The 18,640-nt window shown below is 42.1% G+C and overlaps 1 protein-coding gene across 3 annotated transcripts; it reads right to left on the bottom strand.

Moving 5' to 3' along the window:
- Positions 1 to 791: 791 nt before the first annotated feature.
- On the bottom strand, positions 792 to 2,658 carry LOC147440608 (uncharacterized). Of its 3 annotated transcripts, none has more exons than XM_086483545.1 (2): positions 1,964 to 2,657; positions 792 to 1,129 (listed from the first exon to the last, which is right to left on the bottom strand). In XM_086483545.1, exons 1-2 carry the CDS (start codon positions 2,364 to 2,366, stop codon positions 1,083 to 1,085), a joined length of 450 nt encoding a protein of 149 aa, XP_086339671.1. In that variant the 5' UTR covers positions 2,367 to 2,657; the 3' UTR covers positions 792 to 1,082. The 3 variants fall into 3 exon arrangements, with proteins under 3 accessions (XP_086339671.1, XP_086339670.1, XP_086339673.1); XM_086483544.1 differs by lacking the exon at positions 792 to 1,129 and adding an exon at positions 1,186 to 1,265 and having other exon boundaries at positions 1,964 to 2,658; XM_086483547.1 differs by lacking the exon at positions 792 to 1,129 and adding an exon at positions 1,627 to 1,882 and having other exon boundaries at positions 1,964 to 2,655.
- Between the last annotated feature and the right edge of the window lie 15,982 nt (positions 2,659 to 18,640).

Below are 18,640 nucleotides of genomic sequence, written 5' to 3'. Positions count from 1 at the left end.
GAGAGAGAGAGAGAGAGAGAGAGCTTAAGTTGGAGAGAGAGTTACAAGCTTACTTCCCCTTTCAAGCCATGGTGCTTCCCTTATGTTTCATCTTCATCGTTGAAAATTCACTACCGTTATCCTCTCAATCAACCTCATTAACCAATAATTAATGATTAAAGTGGGTGTGGCCCCGTTCCCTCGCGAAGCTTCGCCAAGCCTTGATACCAATGTAAAGCACTTGTAATGCCACTACAAGCACTCTACCACAAGAAGGTATGGTCAATAGCTCACCACCCAATCATGAGAGAATGAGTTTCTCATCCTTAGATGCTTACTTATAGTGTGGCCTACACGTTCATACTGGTCCAACCGGTTGAGCACTACAATCAAGCGGTCTTCCCTTGAATTGTGCTTTTCTAATTCAACGATCGACTTAGACGTAGCCTATAAACATGACAAAAAGATTTGTTTTAATGTTGTATTAAATTATATAACCCTGTGGTTCCAATACACAAGTCTCATGCATGGGATTACAAAAGAAGCGAACGTTTTATTTTATAATTTGAAGAGTCTTCATGTGATAGACATGTAAGCTTTCCAAGTAATACATTAGCAAAAATATATAGTTGCGTATGTAAGCTATAAGATATATTCTTGTATTTCAAGAAATGCTGGCACAAAAAATTGTGATTTTTAACTTGAGAGATATAATAAACTATAAAAATGGACATAATAGGAAGACCTATTTGAATCAAGCCATGGGCAATTACCACCAGCGTAAGCGTAAGCATAAGCATAAGCAGAAGCATGACAACACGAAAGTCTACAATGCATTGTATAAGATTGACAAGATAAGGCAACTGGAAGTTTTAAGAGGCGCCAATGTCGATAAAGCCTCACTAGCCAGCACTAGTGGTATCTCAAAGCCACCTTCTTGTTTCTTCATCAGTTTCAAAAGCCCACTTTCCTTCATGTTGAAAGGAAAGTGGGCTTCCCTTTCATAGCAAGTGCTAGGTTCACATCTAGCGGCGAGGGAAATAAAGAAACGGTTGATCTTAACAAGAATTCGTCTTGCATATAAACAAGCAAGTATATTTACATCATGTTGAAAACACTCCAAGCCATTGCCACCATTGTATCACAATACCTGCAGAGAAATCACAATCCATATCGAACTCATCGTCGCAATCAATAATGCCAAGCGAACAAAAGATACATCTAGAGCGCTTGAGCAACAAATCTGAATCCTCTGTATCCTTCATGTACCCAGAAGGGCCTGAACTCTGAAATGAGAAGGGTCAAGGTAAAACTACAACATAACATCCACAAAATTTGTGATGATTGTTCGATACAACACTAACCTAAGCTTCACAATACGCATCTACATTACAATCAACATGGATCCACTCTTAAATAGCTCGTATGTTACCCACAATGTTAGCTAATCAGAACATAAACACGTGCAAAACAAGTCCCGGGACTTGCATTACAGCAGATATTGTTGCTTTAGCCAGCATACCCCTTGTCCAAACTCAAAAAGACAGCAAACATGCACAGTTCCGATCATTGCAAGAAATGAACCTCGCCACAGGAACTGAATTAATGAAGTGGGTAAGACTTGCATTGCCTTTTGCAAATTCAAGATACAGAAAACCACTTCAAGAGAGCATATTATAACCACTACATGGTCGAAAATCCACTACAATCAGTCGCAATGTGACTTAAACATCTAACAAATAAATTGCATGACCTCTTGAGGAGATGCCAAATAGTCTCTTGCAACCCCACCCACAGGCCAAAACTATTCACAACTTACTTGCATGATTCTATGCGCATTACTCGACATTCGCCGTACGCATAAATTACTAGCCCTTCATAGAGGCTCTGTACAATAATGTTCCTATCAAGAATCAGCTATCATCACTAGCAAGCCTTGAAGCTATGGCAGAATGGTACATTAAATCATGGAAGGTGTCTGTACCTTTCAGCTTTTGCCTCAGCTCTCGAGCTTTCTGGGGCGTGAACGAGACACGCCGTGTACCTTTGTGCCCCTTCTTCGATGGGATCTTCACATGGTCGGTGTGGGCATGGGCGCTACTAGTCTCCATCGCCGTAGCTCCATCTGCAGGAGTAGCACTTGCATCCTCAAGAAGTGGCTTTAATGATGGTTTTTGAGATGCGCCTGCAAGAAAGAATGAGATCCATGAGGAAGCTGACGGGGTCTTTCTGTGTTGGACATGGTGCTCTTCATCTGTCTTTTGGCCAGAAGCAGAGGGGGCAAGGAGCGAAGGGCTCCGAGCATTCTGTGCGTCTAGCAGAGGCGGACTGCGTACTTGCGATGCGACAAGGCTGCAGTCGACGAAGGTGCTGGCGAGGACAACCATGGTTTCGTCTGCTGCTACGAGAATGTGTGTGTGTGTGTGTGTGTGTGTATCTGTGTGAAAAGAAAGAAAGAGAGAGAGAGAGAGAGTGTGCTAGCTCAAGAAGTAGACGAAATGCAGAAGGAGCCGAGTACGCAGGAGAAGAGATGAGAAGACCAAGCACGAAATTGTTGCTGTTGAGGAGGAGTTCCGTGGGAGTCGGGATCTCACAAATTCATGCCGATTTCACTGAAAGCCATGTACGTAGCCTACCTGGATCCATGGACGTGCATATGCTTGGGCCTCCCCTGTATATTTTCCATGGTATATACCATCAGTGATTCTTCAGAAGTAGCTATTTGTCCGTGTGTATGAAGCTATTTTTGGCTTTCTAAAAAGAAACCCTTAGTGTTGTGCTGGAGACTTTCATTGTTTTCACTGCATCATGGAGACTTACCTTAGTGCATCATTGAGACTTACCTTTCATTTCATTTCAGACATGTCTTTACTTTTCTTGTATCCTATTATTTTAGAATGCTAAAGTATGTGCCTAAGATTTCAAAAAATAGCGAAATATATAGAATCTTTAGAAGATTCGCTTTTTGATCCAATAGCAAAGGCGGCAAGCAGAAAGCAATGGCATGTACCAGCAAAGGCTCATGAGACGCAGGATAAAGTCAACGACAAAGCCATGCGGGATGGCTCCCAGCCTTGGCGCGATGCAGGCCCGAGAGAGGGAAGCAAGCCAGGCGCAAGGGTTCGCGACAAAGTAGGCTGAGTAGTTTTCATTAAAAAAATAAAAATTGCTCATGATGCAAAGTGCACAATAGCCTCCACGGTGAGTTGGCTTAGCTCAAAAAGTTATGTTCAATGCTACAAGTCGCGAGTTCGATCTCACAAAGGAATACAAATTTTGGAGACTCTTCATCATTCAGAGGAAATCTTAGAAGATTCTAGCCAATAGAATTAGAAACACACCACTATGTCAGAATTAGAATGCTAAAGTGAAGCTTCACCTTGCATAATTTTAGTAAATTCTACACATACACACGTTTTTTTTTCATGTAATTGTATTAGAATGCTAAAGTGAAGCTTCACCTTCCATAATTGTTATAAATTCTATACAGAGGTACACACATATATTAATTAGTTCTTTTTATTTCAACTTTCATTTTATAACTTCACATGGCTTTAGATTTCTTGTACTTTATAGCTTGATTCCAGTCAGTATTAACGTTCGAGAAAGTCTATTTTATTAAGCAGCTGCTAATCGAGTTTCCTCCTCATAAAGAAGAAAATCGAAAATACTAGAATATTGAGATTTGCAAAATTTTCAAATGACTTTCTCACATATTTCATCGATTTTTCTTCCGTTTACCATGGTTTGCAACTAGCTAGTCTCGATTTTCAATGGGCTCAAGACTAAGTTGTGGCAATCCTTTCCCAAACATTGATACTAGTTTAATTCAACCTAACAATTTTATCACTTTCTTATTGTTTTTGAAAGCCGTCGTGACCCTTTCACTTGTTCATCTCCCACTTGGCCTCTTTCCCACACAACTTGGCAGTGTTTTCCTTGCGTCGCATCACCTTGCCGGTTTTTGAAAACTCTACGTTCATCAAGCGAGCCCTGTCAAAAGTGGTCGAATTGGCTCACAAACGCTATGTTTGTGAGTGAGAGACAAGGCTTTAACTCCCTTCCAAGTTTTTCAATTCAACAAGGCACATGATTGTTGATCGCATAATAACTCTGCGCTCCGATATGTGCAAAAGCACTACATTAGAGTGATTATAAGAAATTGTGCATCCGTGGTGGTGAAGCCTCTCCCTCTCAACACAACTGAACAACTGAAAGAGTTTTGAGTTTGACCACCAACTCTCAGGCCTACCCTTTCCCATCTCTTGCTAAAGAATGCCATTTGCCAAGCTCTACGGGCATCGCCTCAATATAAAGGAGCACTTTGCAATGTGTGTGCAACTGAGAGAGAGAGAGAGAGAGAGGGAGAGAGGGAGTCACATCATTTGTAGGATCGAGACCAAGGAGCACGTATGGTATACATATATAGGTGTGTAGGGCACACCGTGGATGCAATTTGCAAAGCTCAAGGGGGGAATCCACACAAGATTTGAGGAGGCCTAGACGGTCACAGAGGTGTGTCACCCAGCACACTGTATGCTTGGGTCATGCTCGTCAAGTGTGAACGGCTAGGACAAGATTATCTAATCATGGGACTCTTATGGTTGGGTGGTGAGCATTTTTTAGTGCTCAATGAGAGCTCTGAGGCGAGGGCTTATGCTTTAGGATTTTACACTTACGCTTCAACACACCATGTATGTCGATCTCGAGGGTAGAGTTCCGATGAGATTTAAGCCGATCTAAATAGCCATAGAGGTGTATAGCGTGGCACACCCTAGGCTTGGGTCATGTTCGTCCAAGTGCGAATGGCCATGCTAAGGTTATATAATCATGGGACTTAGATGGTCAGGTGGCTAGTTCTTGGCAATGCTCCTAAGTCAAAGAGCTCTCAGGTGAGCTCTTCTAGGTTGTTTATACCTTAGAATGTTAGAGAGAGAGAGAGAGAGAGAGAGAGACAGAGAGAGAGAGAGAGAGTTAATTGCACTTATTCATTCAAAGATAGAGCTCTATTAAACCAAGAGAGATGTGAACTAGCAACACCTCAAGAGGACTTAACAAAGCTTGTTGCCAAATTCATCCCAACTACAAATTTAACATGATCACTAACCTATTCAATAAAAGCACTATGAAGATAGAAGAACTTAATGTTGTTGATCTTCACCTCAGATTTGAGTCTTGATGCATCGTTGGCTCTTGACGAGTGTTATACATAGAATTGGATAGTGGACTCAGGTGCCAGCTTTCGCGTGACTCCTCATAAGGAGTGGTTTTCCACATATAGTGCTACGCATGGTATAATGAAAATGGGAAACTCATATGAACTCGATATATGCGGAATAGGGGTGTTAAGGCGGTTACGCCGCTAGCGGAAGCTAAATAGCGAGAACTCAACCAACAACAGAATTTGTCAGACGAGGACGAAGCTTGACCCGCAGGCGCATGGAAACAACTAGGTGGGTGTCAAATCACCTACTCGACCTTCTAATGACAATCACTACTAAGGAAATCAAATCTAAGTTCTAAAACACGCAAGTGACTGAAATCCGTACTACGAACGAATGCTATACGAAACAGGATCTAGAATCATTGAATCGATCTCAAACTCAAGGGGAAGTCTATGCACTAGGTAAGAACAACACCCTAAAGACTTGAACTGCAAAATCAACCTATAATCACTCCGTGCGGTAAACGCGTATGAAGACAGGCCGAAAAATACAGGTGACCTAAACTTGACCCCGATGGTACTAATGTGTAGCTCTACTCGTTGTGGTTCTATAGATATGCTGCACGCTCTATTCCGACACACGAGTTGGAAGAAAACTCACACCGAAGCTCGTAGGAACTTACCACACGTAGAAGCCGATAGCGCGCACTCTTGGTATCTGTGCGTAGCTCTCACCGTTGCTAACACAATGGCGGTGTCGCTTCTCCAATGGCGGCCCCGTAGCTCGCGTAGCAGGAAGATAAGACTCTCTCTCTCTCTCTCTCTCTCAGACACAGTCACGGCGCTCAAAAACTCACTTTGATTAATAATTGAATCCTCTTTAGGTTACAAACTTTGGCTTATATACCTCAGCCTTGGAGGTGAGAACATCTCTAATTATTTACATTAACAGGTGAAATTACTTCGGGATTACAAGCTGGAAACTCAATTGAGTCCCGTTACTTAATGAATGGCTCAAATCAAAATTAATGTCGGAAAGACATTTATTACAATCAATGGTTACAAAATGATGGGTGTGAGCAAAAATGTGGGTGTGATCCTCTGCTGGCTCAACACTCCCCCCCTCCGTGTTCATGTCGTCCCTGACATGACTTTTAGGCTTGGTCAATAGAGTCCTGTCGTCTTGAGCATCTGCAAATGTGATTCGTAGCGTAGGTTGCCGATGGTCAAGGTTGGGCCGAATATTTTGCTTTCGTGAGTGAAAAAGCCGGTGTAGAAAGCTTCTTCGAATGTTTGCATGTGGAAGCTAGGCAAAAACATAATTCTTTGGTATAAGAGATGTAACACCTTTGGTGATGGCTGCAATGAAAGATCATACATCATATTCGTCACTGTGTTGGCCGTCGATAGTAGACTCGAGGTCGTGGCTTTATCTGGCGCGAACACTTCAATGCATGCTAAGAGAGTCCTGCAGATTTTCTTTAGCATCTGACACGAAAGGTCAGGAGAGCCAGTAAAGAGTTTGATGGTGCCCGTTAGGGTTTTCACCATGTAGGCTTTACCTATTCTCTCTCCTTCCTTTGGTCCTGGCATCCTTGGGTAATTAAGCCAATTTGGCTTCTTTTCTGCAATCCTGCCATGCTCTTTCCAGCTTCTGACTCTTGGCACCGGGCAGAAGGTTGCATCCTCCCGAATCTCCTTTGGAGCCTCTACCAAGTAGATGAGGTAGGCTGGGTATTTGTTCAGCCAACCTTTCCTCCATCTAGGTTGAGAATCTACAATCTTCTTTGATTGTTCATCCTTTGTGATGTCGCCTTCGTAAAGAGCGACATACTGCTCCTCCTCTATTCTCTTTTTCGTCTTTATCACTTCAAATTTCATCAGAGGGAAAGGCAAGCTGGGTTGCATCCACTCTTCATGGAGCACTTTTGTGTCTAAACCTTGAAGTCTAATGGAGATGAGGAGTCTCCTTTCCCATTCCATTTCCGCCTTGGCACTTTCCTCTGTTGACTTTTCTATTTGGTCCTGGAGCCTTTGTTCTTCTTCTTCAGAGATTCCTGAAGTCGAGGCCACTTCTTGAACTGGGGCTGGATCTTCAATTGTGGTTGCCTCTCCAGTTTCAGGTAGCTCTATGGCTGCTCCCCCTGCTTCTTCTTGTGGTGGCTCTATTTCTCTTCTTTGTTGCTCTTGGAGGTCTTGGAGCTGTTTGCGGAGGGCCTCATTTTCTGTCCTTAGTGTTTGGTTTTCTGATGTGAGCCTCTCCTCTGCAGCCAATGATCCCTCCGCCATGTGCAATCTTTGCACTTGCTCTAACCTTAGCTCTCTTTGCAAACTTCTGACCTGATCTTCCAGAGCTGGTACGAGGGCTCCCTCTTGTTCTGTTCCTGCTCTGCTAGCTCTAGGGGTGGTCCTGAGTCTCGTGATTGTCCTTTCTTGAAGTTCGACTCTTTCCCTTAGCTCAATGAGCTCATCCTTGGCTGCCTCCAGCTCATCTTCTATTCTCTCCTTTGCTTCCTGTGAACTTGTTACCTCTCTTGAAGCTTCGGCTAGTTGGAGTATCAAGCCGTCTCTCTCGTTTTCTGCGTCGTAGAGTGATGCTTTATGACTTTCAGATTCAGTCATAGCATTCTCTAACTTCTTCTGCAACTCTGCTTCCTTTTGTTTTGCTGTCTCAAGTGCTACTTCCTTTGCTCTGGATCTTTCTTTAATCTTGCTGAGCAGTTCATGCACCATGTGCATGTCTTTTTCATCTTCATCTGTCAACTTGACAGCTCTTTCTGCCACCACCTCCAATGGCTTCGGCTCGTCCATTTTCTCTTTACTCTCCATTGTACCCTTTGTCTTTTCCTTCGTCCCTTTCCGATCATCTTGTTTCCGTAGGGTTATCCCATAAACTGCCTCCAGGGCCTCTTCTTCACTGTATCCGATCGCTACCAGATCCTCATAATCATCTTTCTTTTGCTGAACTGCATCTATCTCCTTTTCCTTGGTCCTGGCCTCCGGCTTTTCCATAATTTCTGTTTCTATTTCTATTGTGGTTTCCTCCACAATAATTTCCATCTTCTTCGGGCTTGGTACAACAGTAGAAGAGGGCTGATTGTCCTCAGTCATCTTGGCTTTCCCTTTGTTTGCTTGCCCGTCTTTCTCTTGAGGTTTCAGTAGTCGTCATTTCACTACTTTCTTCTTCCCCAGTCGTGGCTCTTTTGCAGCTCAGTATTTAAAAGCTGTACTCCTCATTCAGTATAAGGGCTCGACAGGTTGCTGCTCCAGTATGGCCTCCGACTCCTCATAAGCTCTAATATATTGATCATATTGATCAACATGTGGCCTGGCTGAGCTGGTTCCGACTTTAGTGGGGTCTGGCACCCACATTTCTTCAAAGTCCCCCTTTAGAGCTCTTTCCGCTCTAAACTGCTCTACCAGCCTTTCCATTCTTGCGGCTTTTTGACTTTTGGTTTGCTTGGGATTAGCCTTCTTCTTCACTTTCTTCTTGAGCGGCTCGTCCACAGCCTCTTCATGTTCTGAAACTATTTCTAGTTTTCGGCGTGCTCTTGTGGACGCCCTCTTGGATACTTCTTGCTGTTCTTCCTCCTCATCGGCTTCTCTAAGCCACTCATTCTGGGAGGGGACCCGTGGCCCTTGATCTCTAGCTCCAATAGCTTCATAAGCTATTCTTGTTAGGATTTCTCCTCCTCCTATGTACTTTGGCTTCTGGTTGTGCATGGCGATTACTTGCTCGTGGATGTATTGAGCATAATTCACCTCTTTTGGCATGTTGCTCTTCAATGCCCATGTGATGGTAGTCGCAATGGCATGGGGTGGTGTAGTATACTTCTGCGGTCTTTTACTGCACACATGGAAAAACTGGTTGTATAATCGGCAAAGGGTTGCAGCTCGTTGATCTGCCATATCTCCGTAGGTTGTATTTTGTTTCTTTGATCCATAGACCTCTATGGCCTCCCTTCTTTCTCTGACAGAACTCCCTTTGTTGTGCAGCTTCAATGCATCTGCAATGAGCTGTGGAGTGATCTGTACTTCAACTGTTTCTCCATCCATGGCTGTCAACGTGGCTTTCCCATCCTTCTGAATGGATGTTGCCAACTCATACACTCTTCTTGTGTCTACACCTGATGGTCTCGAGGTGAAGAACCTGTGTAAGTCAGCCTTTTCCAGGTATCTGCTGATGTTCTCTGATCTGCTATAATCCACTAATTCTCGTGGGATCATAGGTACATCGACCGATTGCCCTTGAGGATCTCTGAAAGTCCCCTGGTAGATCTTTATTCCCTCTTTTTCTAGTACTGCTTCCTCCACCCAAGTCTTGGTTGGCTTAGGGTTTCTGTTGGAATATCAAAAGGTTCTGCTTCTGCAAGAGCGTCCTTGATGGTTGGTCTTTTTCTCTTAGTTGCCGATGACTTAGCGGAATCCATGGATCCTGTAACTCCAATTTCAGAAGTTAGCGTCTTTTTAGTACTGAAAGCCGAAATGAAGCTTTTAACTATTCAAATGACTTGAAAATTGAAACATGAGCTATTCAGGGCCTAAGGATGCAATGTAGGTGAAAAAATATGCAAACTGGGCTCAAAAACATGCTTGAGACATCATACGCGTATGATGTCTTTTGTGTCAGAATGACTTCATATTGGTTGTGCTTGTAGCTGATAGTGTATACATGAGTGTCATATGCTTGGATTTGAGTTTGGATCCCATTTGGTCAAGTTTTGGCCAGTTTAGTCCAATTCAGGCTCTTGGCAAAATTTTGAAAGGGAAATGGATTTTATGATCCAAATTGGATAAAACTTGGTGGATTACTTTCAAATGGCATGTAGAACACTTCTGTTTGGTGGTTGAAGCCCTGAGGTGCCAAAATCACATAGTGAGACATCATACGCGTATGATGTCTTTTAGTGCATTTTTGGACCAATTTTCTCTATAAGCTTGGTTTTGGCTTTAGATAGGCTTATTCAGTGGATTTATCAAGTTTGGATAGAATTTGGGCTAAAAATGGCTCTGGAGACATCATACGCGTATGATGTCTTTTTCATCAATTTTTCATGGGATTGGTTCTGTGGACTCTCCATGTGCTAGTGAAGGACTGTTTATACTCAAATCTTGGTTTGGACTTGAATATGTTGGATTTGGGACAAAAATAGGCTTTGTATGAAGGATTTTCTCTTAATTGGGCTAATGGGGTGATCCACCTGACCAAATGGTTCCAAACTTCATATGTAGCATGTATTAGATATATATAATGGATGTATGATGACAAATGAGCATTTTTGGCTCTGTAAGTGCAAATAGACATTATACGCGTATGATGTCTTTTGTGTCAAAATGGTGCTTTTTGGTTCCAGATAGCTTGTAGATGTGTTAATCAACAATCCTACAAAGTTTCAATGAGTTTGGAGTTATTTTGACAAAATTAGGACCAAAAATCAATTTTATGGCCTATTTGTGTCTTTTTGGTTTTCCTTGGGTTTTCTAACTCCAATTCTCATGATACTTGGTTCATAGGATGTGATTAACATGTGGAATGAGGCTATGCACTCAAATGTTGAAATGGATGTGAAAATCATGCTGTGAGACATCATACGCGTATGATGTCTTTTCTTGAAATGTTGGTCTTTTTGTGCAAAGAATGCTTTGTGCTAGTGCCCTAAGCCCTGCTAACTAGTTTTCAACTTAAAAAGTCATCAGTTTAGCTAAAAAGCCCCCTTATAGGCATTTCAGTCTCCGAAGTCGTCTTTTTGCCTTGGAGTTGAATTTCTTCAACTTTTCTTCTTGAGAGTTGCATTTCCAGCTCATTGGATATGTTGTGAAGCCATCCAGTTGGTTGGACTTGACTTTGGCTCCCCGTTCTCCATCTTTATCCATTTGGTTGCCGAAAGCGTCTTTTTCACCATCGGTAAGTGAATCAGCTTTCTTTTGGGTTTTGCTTGCAAACATAAGTCATCCATGTATAGTTGAAACTGCTCGTGAAGTTTCATGTCATTTGGTCGTCAATTTTAGCCGTTATGCCAAAATGACGCTTTGTGTGTCCGCAGCCGAATCGGTTGTTCCGACCTACTTTTGGTGATCCAAACCCGGAGATACTCCATGGTTGCATTTCCCTCGATGTTGTTAAGCTTCCTGAGAAGTTTTGTGTCGTTCCGACAACTTTTTTCTGTTTGCCTCTTGCAGGCTCTGTTGACCTAGGGTTTTTCCAGTCGTTCTTTCTCGAGCTTTGAGTGCTAGAAACTCATCTCCTATACTAGGGTAACCCACCTCTAAGTTCTTGCAAAGTTTGGTTAGGCGGTTGTGCCCCTACCTAGCGTTCTTCCCCATTCCCCGTCTGCTCTTGTTTCTTGGTTTTGGTGAGTTTTCGCGACAAAAGTTAACGATAAGCATCAAAAGCTTATGGCAACGAGTCTACCTCTCATGTCTGGTGTCCTCTGAGCTCTCGTAGCAGTCGTAGAAGGCGGTAGAAGGTCGGATGCTCCTGTGTGCTCTTTGCTCTCTCCAAGAAGGTAATAGTGGAAATGAGCTTGATAGTGAAGTGAAAAATACTTAACTTCGGGCTTCCCGGATCACTTGTTACCAAATTTGACATGTGCTCCTATCTCGTCGTGAAATGCACTTTAGGATTTGAAATTTCTCAATTTGGACTCCGTTTGACCTGTTTCTGAGAAATTTGTCCACTTTGCCAAAATTCTGTCATTTCGGGCTTTCCGCAACTTTTTCAGAATTGTACCCCATTTTTACCATGGGTTGCCCTTGTCATTAGGATCATCACCGTCTATTCTTTTCTTTTTTCCGATCTCATTTCACCTGCTTTTTTATTTTTCTTTTACTTTTATTAAGAAAATCATAAAAAATAAAGGAAAATAGCAAATTGAAGCCAAAAAATTCCAAACATACACGATAAATAGCTGGTAACCCTGTGTATATGAATATACACTTCTTTGTGATTTTTGGACTTGGATTACCACTTTTTTCCACTTTTTAGCTCCAAAAACACTCTTATTTAGTGATATTTACACATCTAGAGACCCAAATTCATCATTTGATCTCTTCTTGTTGCAAAACAAGGTATATAAGGGCATAAATATTATCAATATCCGCAATCAAACATAAAAAATTGCAAAATCATGTAAGACACTGCCCTTGTAATATAATTTTTGTTTTTCTTTGTTTTTTCCGCTTGTAGCTGCTTTGTAGCTCCTGTATACCTCCCCCCCTCCTAGTCTGAGTCCTCCCGGACGACTATGAAGTGTCTGTGGGTGAAGCATTGTAGTTGTTTTGGTCATAAGTTCCCAATGCAATTGTAGAGCGATGATACAACAGTCTTTCCAATAAAGCTGCTCTTTGTTTGATTGAGGATTGGTGGTCGGGTTTTGGGTTGGTTTTGGCAATTTGGTAGTAGAATCAGTAGATGGATTCTTCGTTACCTTGTTGTCTTTTTTCACAATCCAAATCTGCTTCCGCTTTGCTTGTGCTTGCCACAAACTCTTTGCGACCCAAACCTGCTTTGTTCTGTGTGTTGATTTCCTCGCTTGAAATACCTAGGAGTTTCCGTTGATTGTATTGAAGGGAGTTCCTTTTTACAAATCTTTGGGATCCAAATTTGCTTGCTATAGCTTTGTGCCGTCATGAACTTCTTTGGAATCCAGATCTGTTTCACTGTCCTTGATTGTCGGGGATCACTCTGTTGTCTGGTATTGAAGACTCTGTTTGTGTTTTCTGGCACAGCCTTTTTTGGTCTCCATACCAATGTTGACTCCGTTTTATCCCAAGGTTGAGCTGTTATATTATTGCTTGTCTTCCTTATCCAATGTTGAGTTCCTCGTCGAAGAGCAATCCAGTTGTGTAGAAACTTTTGGTTGCCATTGCTTCTTCTTTTTCTCTGTTTGTTGTTTGACCTTGTCCGTGGATTCTTCCTTTGGAGTTGGCTCTGCTCCTTTGGTGAACTTAACTGATTGACTTTCACCTTCGTATTTGATAAGCACTGATTTAGAACTCCAGTCAATCATTGCATTGTATTGCTTCTGCCATGGTTGTCCTAGCAATAATGGATGTTGTGTAGCTTGGTCTTCAACCACGTAAAACATATGAGGATACACATATTGGTTAATCTGTATATGTAAAACTGTGCATCCGACAGTTTTGATTGAATTCTCAGAGTAACTCTTTAACTCTTGCTTGGCAGTTTGTAGTTTAGTGTCATTTGTCAATTGTCTATACAAACTGAGTGAAAGTAGGTTAGCTTGAGCTCCTGAATCCAATAGTGCTCTGGCTTTGATTTGGTTGGTTCCTACTTTGCATTCAATGATGGGTTCTTCTTTGTCATTCCCCATTTCTGTTATACTAACTGCGTTTATTCGTATTGCTCCTTCATTGCGCTGTTTCTGACGCAGTAGTCTTCTTTTCTCCATTCTTTCCTTCGCCTCGGCTTGCGCTTCCTCCTCAATCTTTTTCTTTTTCTGGACACGCAGCTTTTCTTGATGTATTTTGAGAAGCATGTCTTGGGTTAGCGGCAAAAGATACTTTTTCACTCTGCATCCACTAATCCAATTGGGCATTTCTTCTCCGTCTAATGTAGCAAGCTTGACGGCTCCACTTGGTGATAGATCTTTAATCACCAGAGGTCCCATCCCTCGCTTTTTAAGCTTTTTAGCATGCTGTTTCAGAGTGTAAACTAGGACATAGTCCCCAACCTTAAACTCTTTAGTCCGCACATGCTTATCAAAAAATTCCTTTTGTCGCCTTTTTTGAGCGTAGATGGAAGCTACTGCTTTTAGGCGAAGCTCATCTAGCTTTTCCAGGTCATCTATTCTATCAGAGAGCTCGTGCCCTGTCCACTCTAGATCCTTAGCCACCCTTAAGGTTGAAATCAAGAATTCTATTGGCAAGATAGCATTTAGCCCAAAAACCATGTTATATGGGGTCGTTCCTATTGATGTTTTATATGCTACCCTATATGCCCATAATGTTGAATGCAACTTCTGGTCCCAGTCAGTTCTCGACTTAGATACAATCTTCGTAAGGACCGTGCATATGGTTTTGTTTGTTGCTTCAGCTTGTCCGTTTGCTTGTGGATGATACGGGGCTGATTTCCTATGGATTACCATGAATTCATCTAGAAGGATCTCTATCACTTCATTTATGAAATGTGTGCCTCGATCACTCACAATTTCTATTGGCAATCCATATCGTACAAAGACGTATTCATATAGAAATTGTGCCGTGGTCCTGGCATCTGCTTTTTGAGTTGCCTTTGCTTCGACCCACTTTGTTAGATAGTCTGTAGCCACAATGATGTATTGTGCATGAGTCTTATATGCAGGAGGTGAAATGGGTCCGACATAATCAATCCCCCATTTTGCAAAAGCTCTTGCCCCCATCATTGGTCTAAGCGGCATATCATCTCTTTTAAGTGGTACTTTGGTCCGCTGACAGTCATCACACCGTTTAACGTATTCCTCAGCGTCCATATGTAATGTTGGCCACCATATTCCTGCGGCTAAGACAAGTTTTGCTGTCTTATCACCTGAGAAATGGCCTCCACCTACTCCTCCATGAGCTTGCTCCAGGATTATCACATACTCAGACTCTGATGCGCAAATCCTAAGCTGGTTGTCTTTACCTCTCTTATAGAGTTGATCTCCTATTAAAGCGTAATCTCTAGCTTCTGTCTCTACAGATTTCTGACGAGCTTTTGACGTTCCTTCTGGGAAAGTTCTATTTGTGAGATATTCAACAATATACTGACTCCATTCTGGAGCGATCATTATCTGATATAATGTTGAATACTCGGCTGGCGGTTTTGATGAACATACAATACATACTGTGACATATTCATGTACGCTTTCTTTCATTCCTGGCCAATAGACTCCCAATTGTAACAAATTCCTATATGTGTTCCTTCTTGAACAATGAAATGCACATTCCTGAACATGTGCTTCGCACAATATATATTATATTCCTCAGGATTGATGCATAGTCGTAAAACATGATCATTTCCCAATTGATACAACCTTCCTGCAATCAATTGAAGATTCTTGGATTGCTGAATAGCAATATGTTTCAGGTTGTATTCTCTTCTATCGAACTCTCCTCCATAGGTTAATAGGTCAACGACATTTTGAGACCACTTAGGTATCATTTCTATGTTGAACAAGTACGCGTCTGGCATGTCGTCATCTACTCCTATAGGGTCTTCTCCATTCGTCAATCGCGAAAGATGATCAGCTCTAAGATGTGTTTTTCCTTTCTTTACTACTACCGTGAAGTCGAATTCCAGTAAGATAATGAACCATCTCACTATTCTCCCGGTATTGCATGGTTTATTCACTAGGTAGAGCAAGGCTTGGTGATCCGTAAAAAACACAAACTTGTTGGCTAGAAGATAATGCCGAAATTTCTTCACAGCATATATCATTCCTAATCCCTCTCGCTCTGTTGTGGTGTAATTCTTCTCTGCATGGTTGAGCTGTCGACTGGCGTAACAGATAGGAAAATCCATGTTTCCTTCTTCTGGCTGAGCCAGAATGCATCCTATTGCATATGCAGAAGCATCTATGTGCACATGGAATATCTTCTCCCAATCTGGTGATTTCAAGACTGGAGCAGTAATGAGTGCCTCTTTCAATTTCTTGAATGATTCCTCACACTCCTCTGTCCATTCAAAGTTCACTATTAGCCTGTAAAGTGGTTGGCCTATTATAGCGTACATGTAAATGAATCGTCTATAATATCCGCAATGTCCCATAAAGCTCTGTACTTGTTTCGCATTGGTTGGTCTAGGCATATCCACTATAACTTTTATCTTCTCTAAATCCGTGGATATTCCGTTTTGTGAGACAATATGTCCCAGAATTCTGCCCTGTCGGACCATAAACACACATTTCTCAGGATTGAGACAAATGCGATATGTCCTACATTTCTCAAATACTTTTCTTAGGTGTTCTAGATGCTCATCTCTCAGTAGAGAATGTACACATAAGTCATCCATGTATATTTCGAGAAACAGCCTTAAGTATTCTTTGAAAGCATGCGTCATCAGCCTCTGGAAGGTTGCGGGAGCATTGGTTAGACCAAAAGGCATAACCCGATAAGCATAAATTCCCCACTCCGTTGCAAAAGCTGTTTTATGTTGATCTTCCAGTGCTATGGCTAGCTGGTTATATCCTGAAAAACCATCAAGAAAGGAGTATGCTGTTTTCCCTGATACACGCTCTAGAACATGATCAGTTATCGGCAGGGGATAATTGTCCCTGATTGTTGCAGCATTCACTTTCTTTAAGTTGACACACACTCGGAGTTTTCCGTTCTTCTTAGGTACTACCACAATCGGAGATACCCAATCAGTGTGTTCAATCTCGTATATGAATTCAGCTTCCATTAGCTTATCTATCTCCTCCTTGATTCGCTTAGCAAAAGTATCATTATATGTGTATGGTCTCTGTCTGCTAGGCTTTGCGTCTTGTTTCAGTGGGATTGAGTGTTGGCATATCGATGGGTCAACTCCCTTTAAGTCCTTATAAGACCATGCAAACACATCCCTATACTCTCTGAGAAGACTCAAAAGTCTCTCTTCCTCGCTTGGAGACAAATCTGTGGCTATGTACACCGGTCTAGGCGTCTCACCTGGAGCTGCTAAATCAACTTTTTTTGCATCCTCCGGTCCGTCATAAGATTCGTTCTCCTTCCTCTCTCGAATAGGTGGGGTTAATATCACCTTCCTATCCTCTATTGTGAATTTCCTATAGTGAGAGGGAACATCCATGTTTTCCTTGATTTTGACGTTTTCGTCCTCTCCACTCTCAATTTCAGTCGTCCAAACTTCCTTCAGAGTTTTCTTGAGCTCTCTGTACTTGTTTCTACGTTCTAACTTGGACTCCGTGTATTCTCTGTTGCGCTTGTTCTTTTCTGATTTTTCTGTTTCAGTTTTCGTTCCATTATTTTGAACTTGATTTCTTGAGCCTCTTTTGTCTTTTCATAAGCTCTTTTGATCACTGCCTCTCATTCTTCCAGAAATCTTATCCTTAACACAATCTTCAGCCTTTATTAGCATTAGGAATTGATTTTTTCCTCTTATTCTAGGCATCGGATTGGTTCTAACCCCTTTTGTTTTTTTCTTTGCTCTATAGTGTTTCTGGCGTTGTTTAGTTTGGTTCGGAAAATCATAAAATCGGACATCCGTTATGGTTTCTTCGTTTCCGCTTGAATTGTCCGTTGACTCGTTGTCTGCTTCATTTCCCCACTCTGGATGATTGGGAATGTCGTGAAACACCTCTTCTTCATCTTCCTTTTCCAGTGTATCGTTCTTTTCAGTTTCTTTTTCGAGCACAGTTCTCAACATGAAATACGGAACCACGTCGTACCCGTCCTTGTCGCAAAATTTCGTTGTGGGACCATCCGGAATTGCACAAACATCTAGGGTTGCTAGAATGTGTGTCCATTCTAATGGTTCAAACGTGTCCTCTGGAAAGGGTTCTCCTACATAAGTTTCGTCTTCGATAGCCCTTTCTAAAACACATTCTTCTCGTTTCAGACTTCCACATTTCGAAGCTCCACACATCCATAACTCCTTGCGTTTACCTAACCAAGCTGGAAATTCGGATCCGCCAAAGTAGCTGAATCAAACTCCTCTACCGGTGTTCGGTTCACATCTTTGTAGCTATGGTCTTTCAGGTTCACACGTGTAGTGGTTTCCATATTTCTCAAGTATATGTGATCGTAGCCCCAATCTTGGACCATTTTCAATTGTCTCATGAATGGTCTTCCCAGTATGATATCATAGTTATTCTCCTTGCCAAAATCGACAATAGCAAAAGTATGTTCGTATTCAATGCCGCAAGAAGTCACTACAACTTTCTCTAATAACTCCATAGGTTTCTCCATGTGTCCATCTGCTAATTGGAGTTTCAACCTAGTCTTCCTTATTGCTGGTTTCCCCCATTTTTTCCAGATTTCTTTTGTAGCTATGGTTACCCCAGCTCCGCTGTCTAGTATTGCCATTGTGTTCACTCCTTGGAATTCAACTGGTAAGGTTGTATTCCCCTCTTCACCTTCGCAATACTCTCCGACCTTGTTTAAGGGTACATGCTTAGCGTTCTTTTGTGGCTTGCTCAGCTCCTCAATGCTCTCTTGCAATCTCGATGTTGGATCTTTTATCCCGAATTTCTCCAAGCATTTTCCTACAGTGGTCCACATATGTGGTCTTAGCCTCAAAAGCTCAGCTAGAGTGATAGTGCATGTCACTGGTGTTCGACAAAATCTCTATCAATCCTTGCGAGTCCATGACTTTTTCTGATGAGATTTTTCGTGAGGGAAGTGCTCTAATCTCGGATTTTGCTTCATACTCTCCTAAGTATGAAGGTAAGGTTTTCAGTGAATGAGGTTTGCTCTCCATTGTTCTAACAGAGCCCCCATCTCCCCAGTAAGATTGCAGATCCAAGTCCACTTGAGATCCTGCCTCAAATTCCACTATGGGAGGATTCCTGATGTCCTTTTCCC

Source organism: Adiantum capillus-veneris, chromosome 15 (assembly GCF_014529385.1).
Source record: "Adiantum capillus-veneris isolate H3 chromosome 15, ASM1452938v2, whole genome shotgun sequence".
Taxonomy (NCBI): domain Eukaryota; kingdom Viridiplantae; phylum Streptophyta; class Polypodiopsida; order Polypodiales; family Pteridaceae; genus Adiantum; species Adiantum capillus-veneris.
The sequence above is the reverse complement of the archived record's forward strand: the minus strand, read 5'-3'. Positions and strand labels throughout refer to the sequence as shown.

Bases quoted from the DNA above. Each gene is read 5' to 3' on its own strand.
- LOC147440608 (XM_086483544.1), bottom strand. From the start codon at position 2,366: ATGGTTGTCCTCGCCAGCACCTTCGTCGACTGCAGCCTTGTCGCATCG. The intron at 1,266-1,963 runs GTACAGACACCT...TTCTCATTTCAG, and splicing joins GCTGAGGCAAAAGCTGAAAG to AGTTCAGGCCCTTCTGGGTA.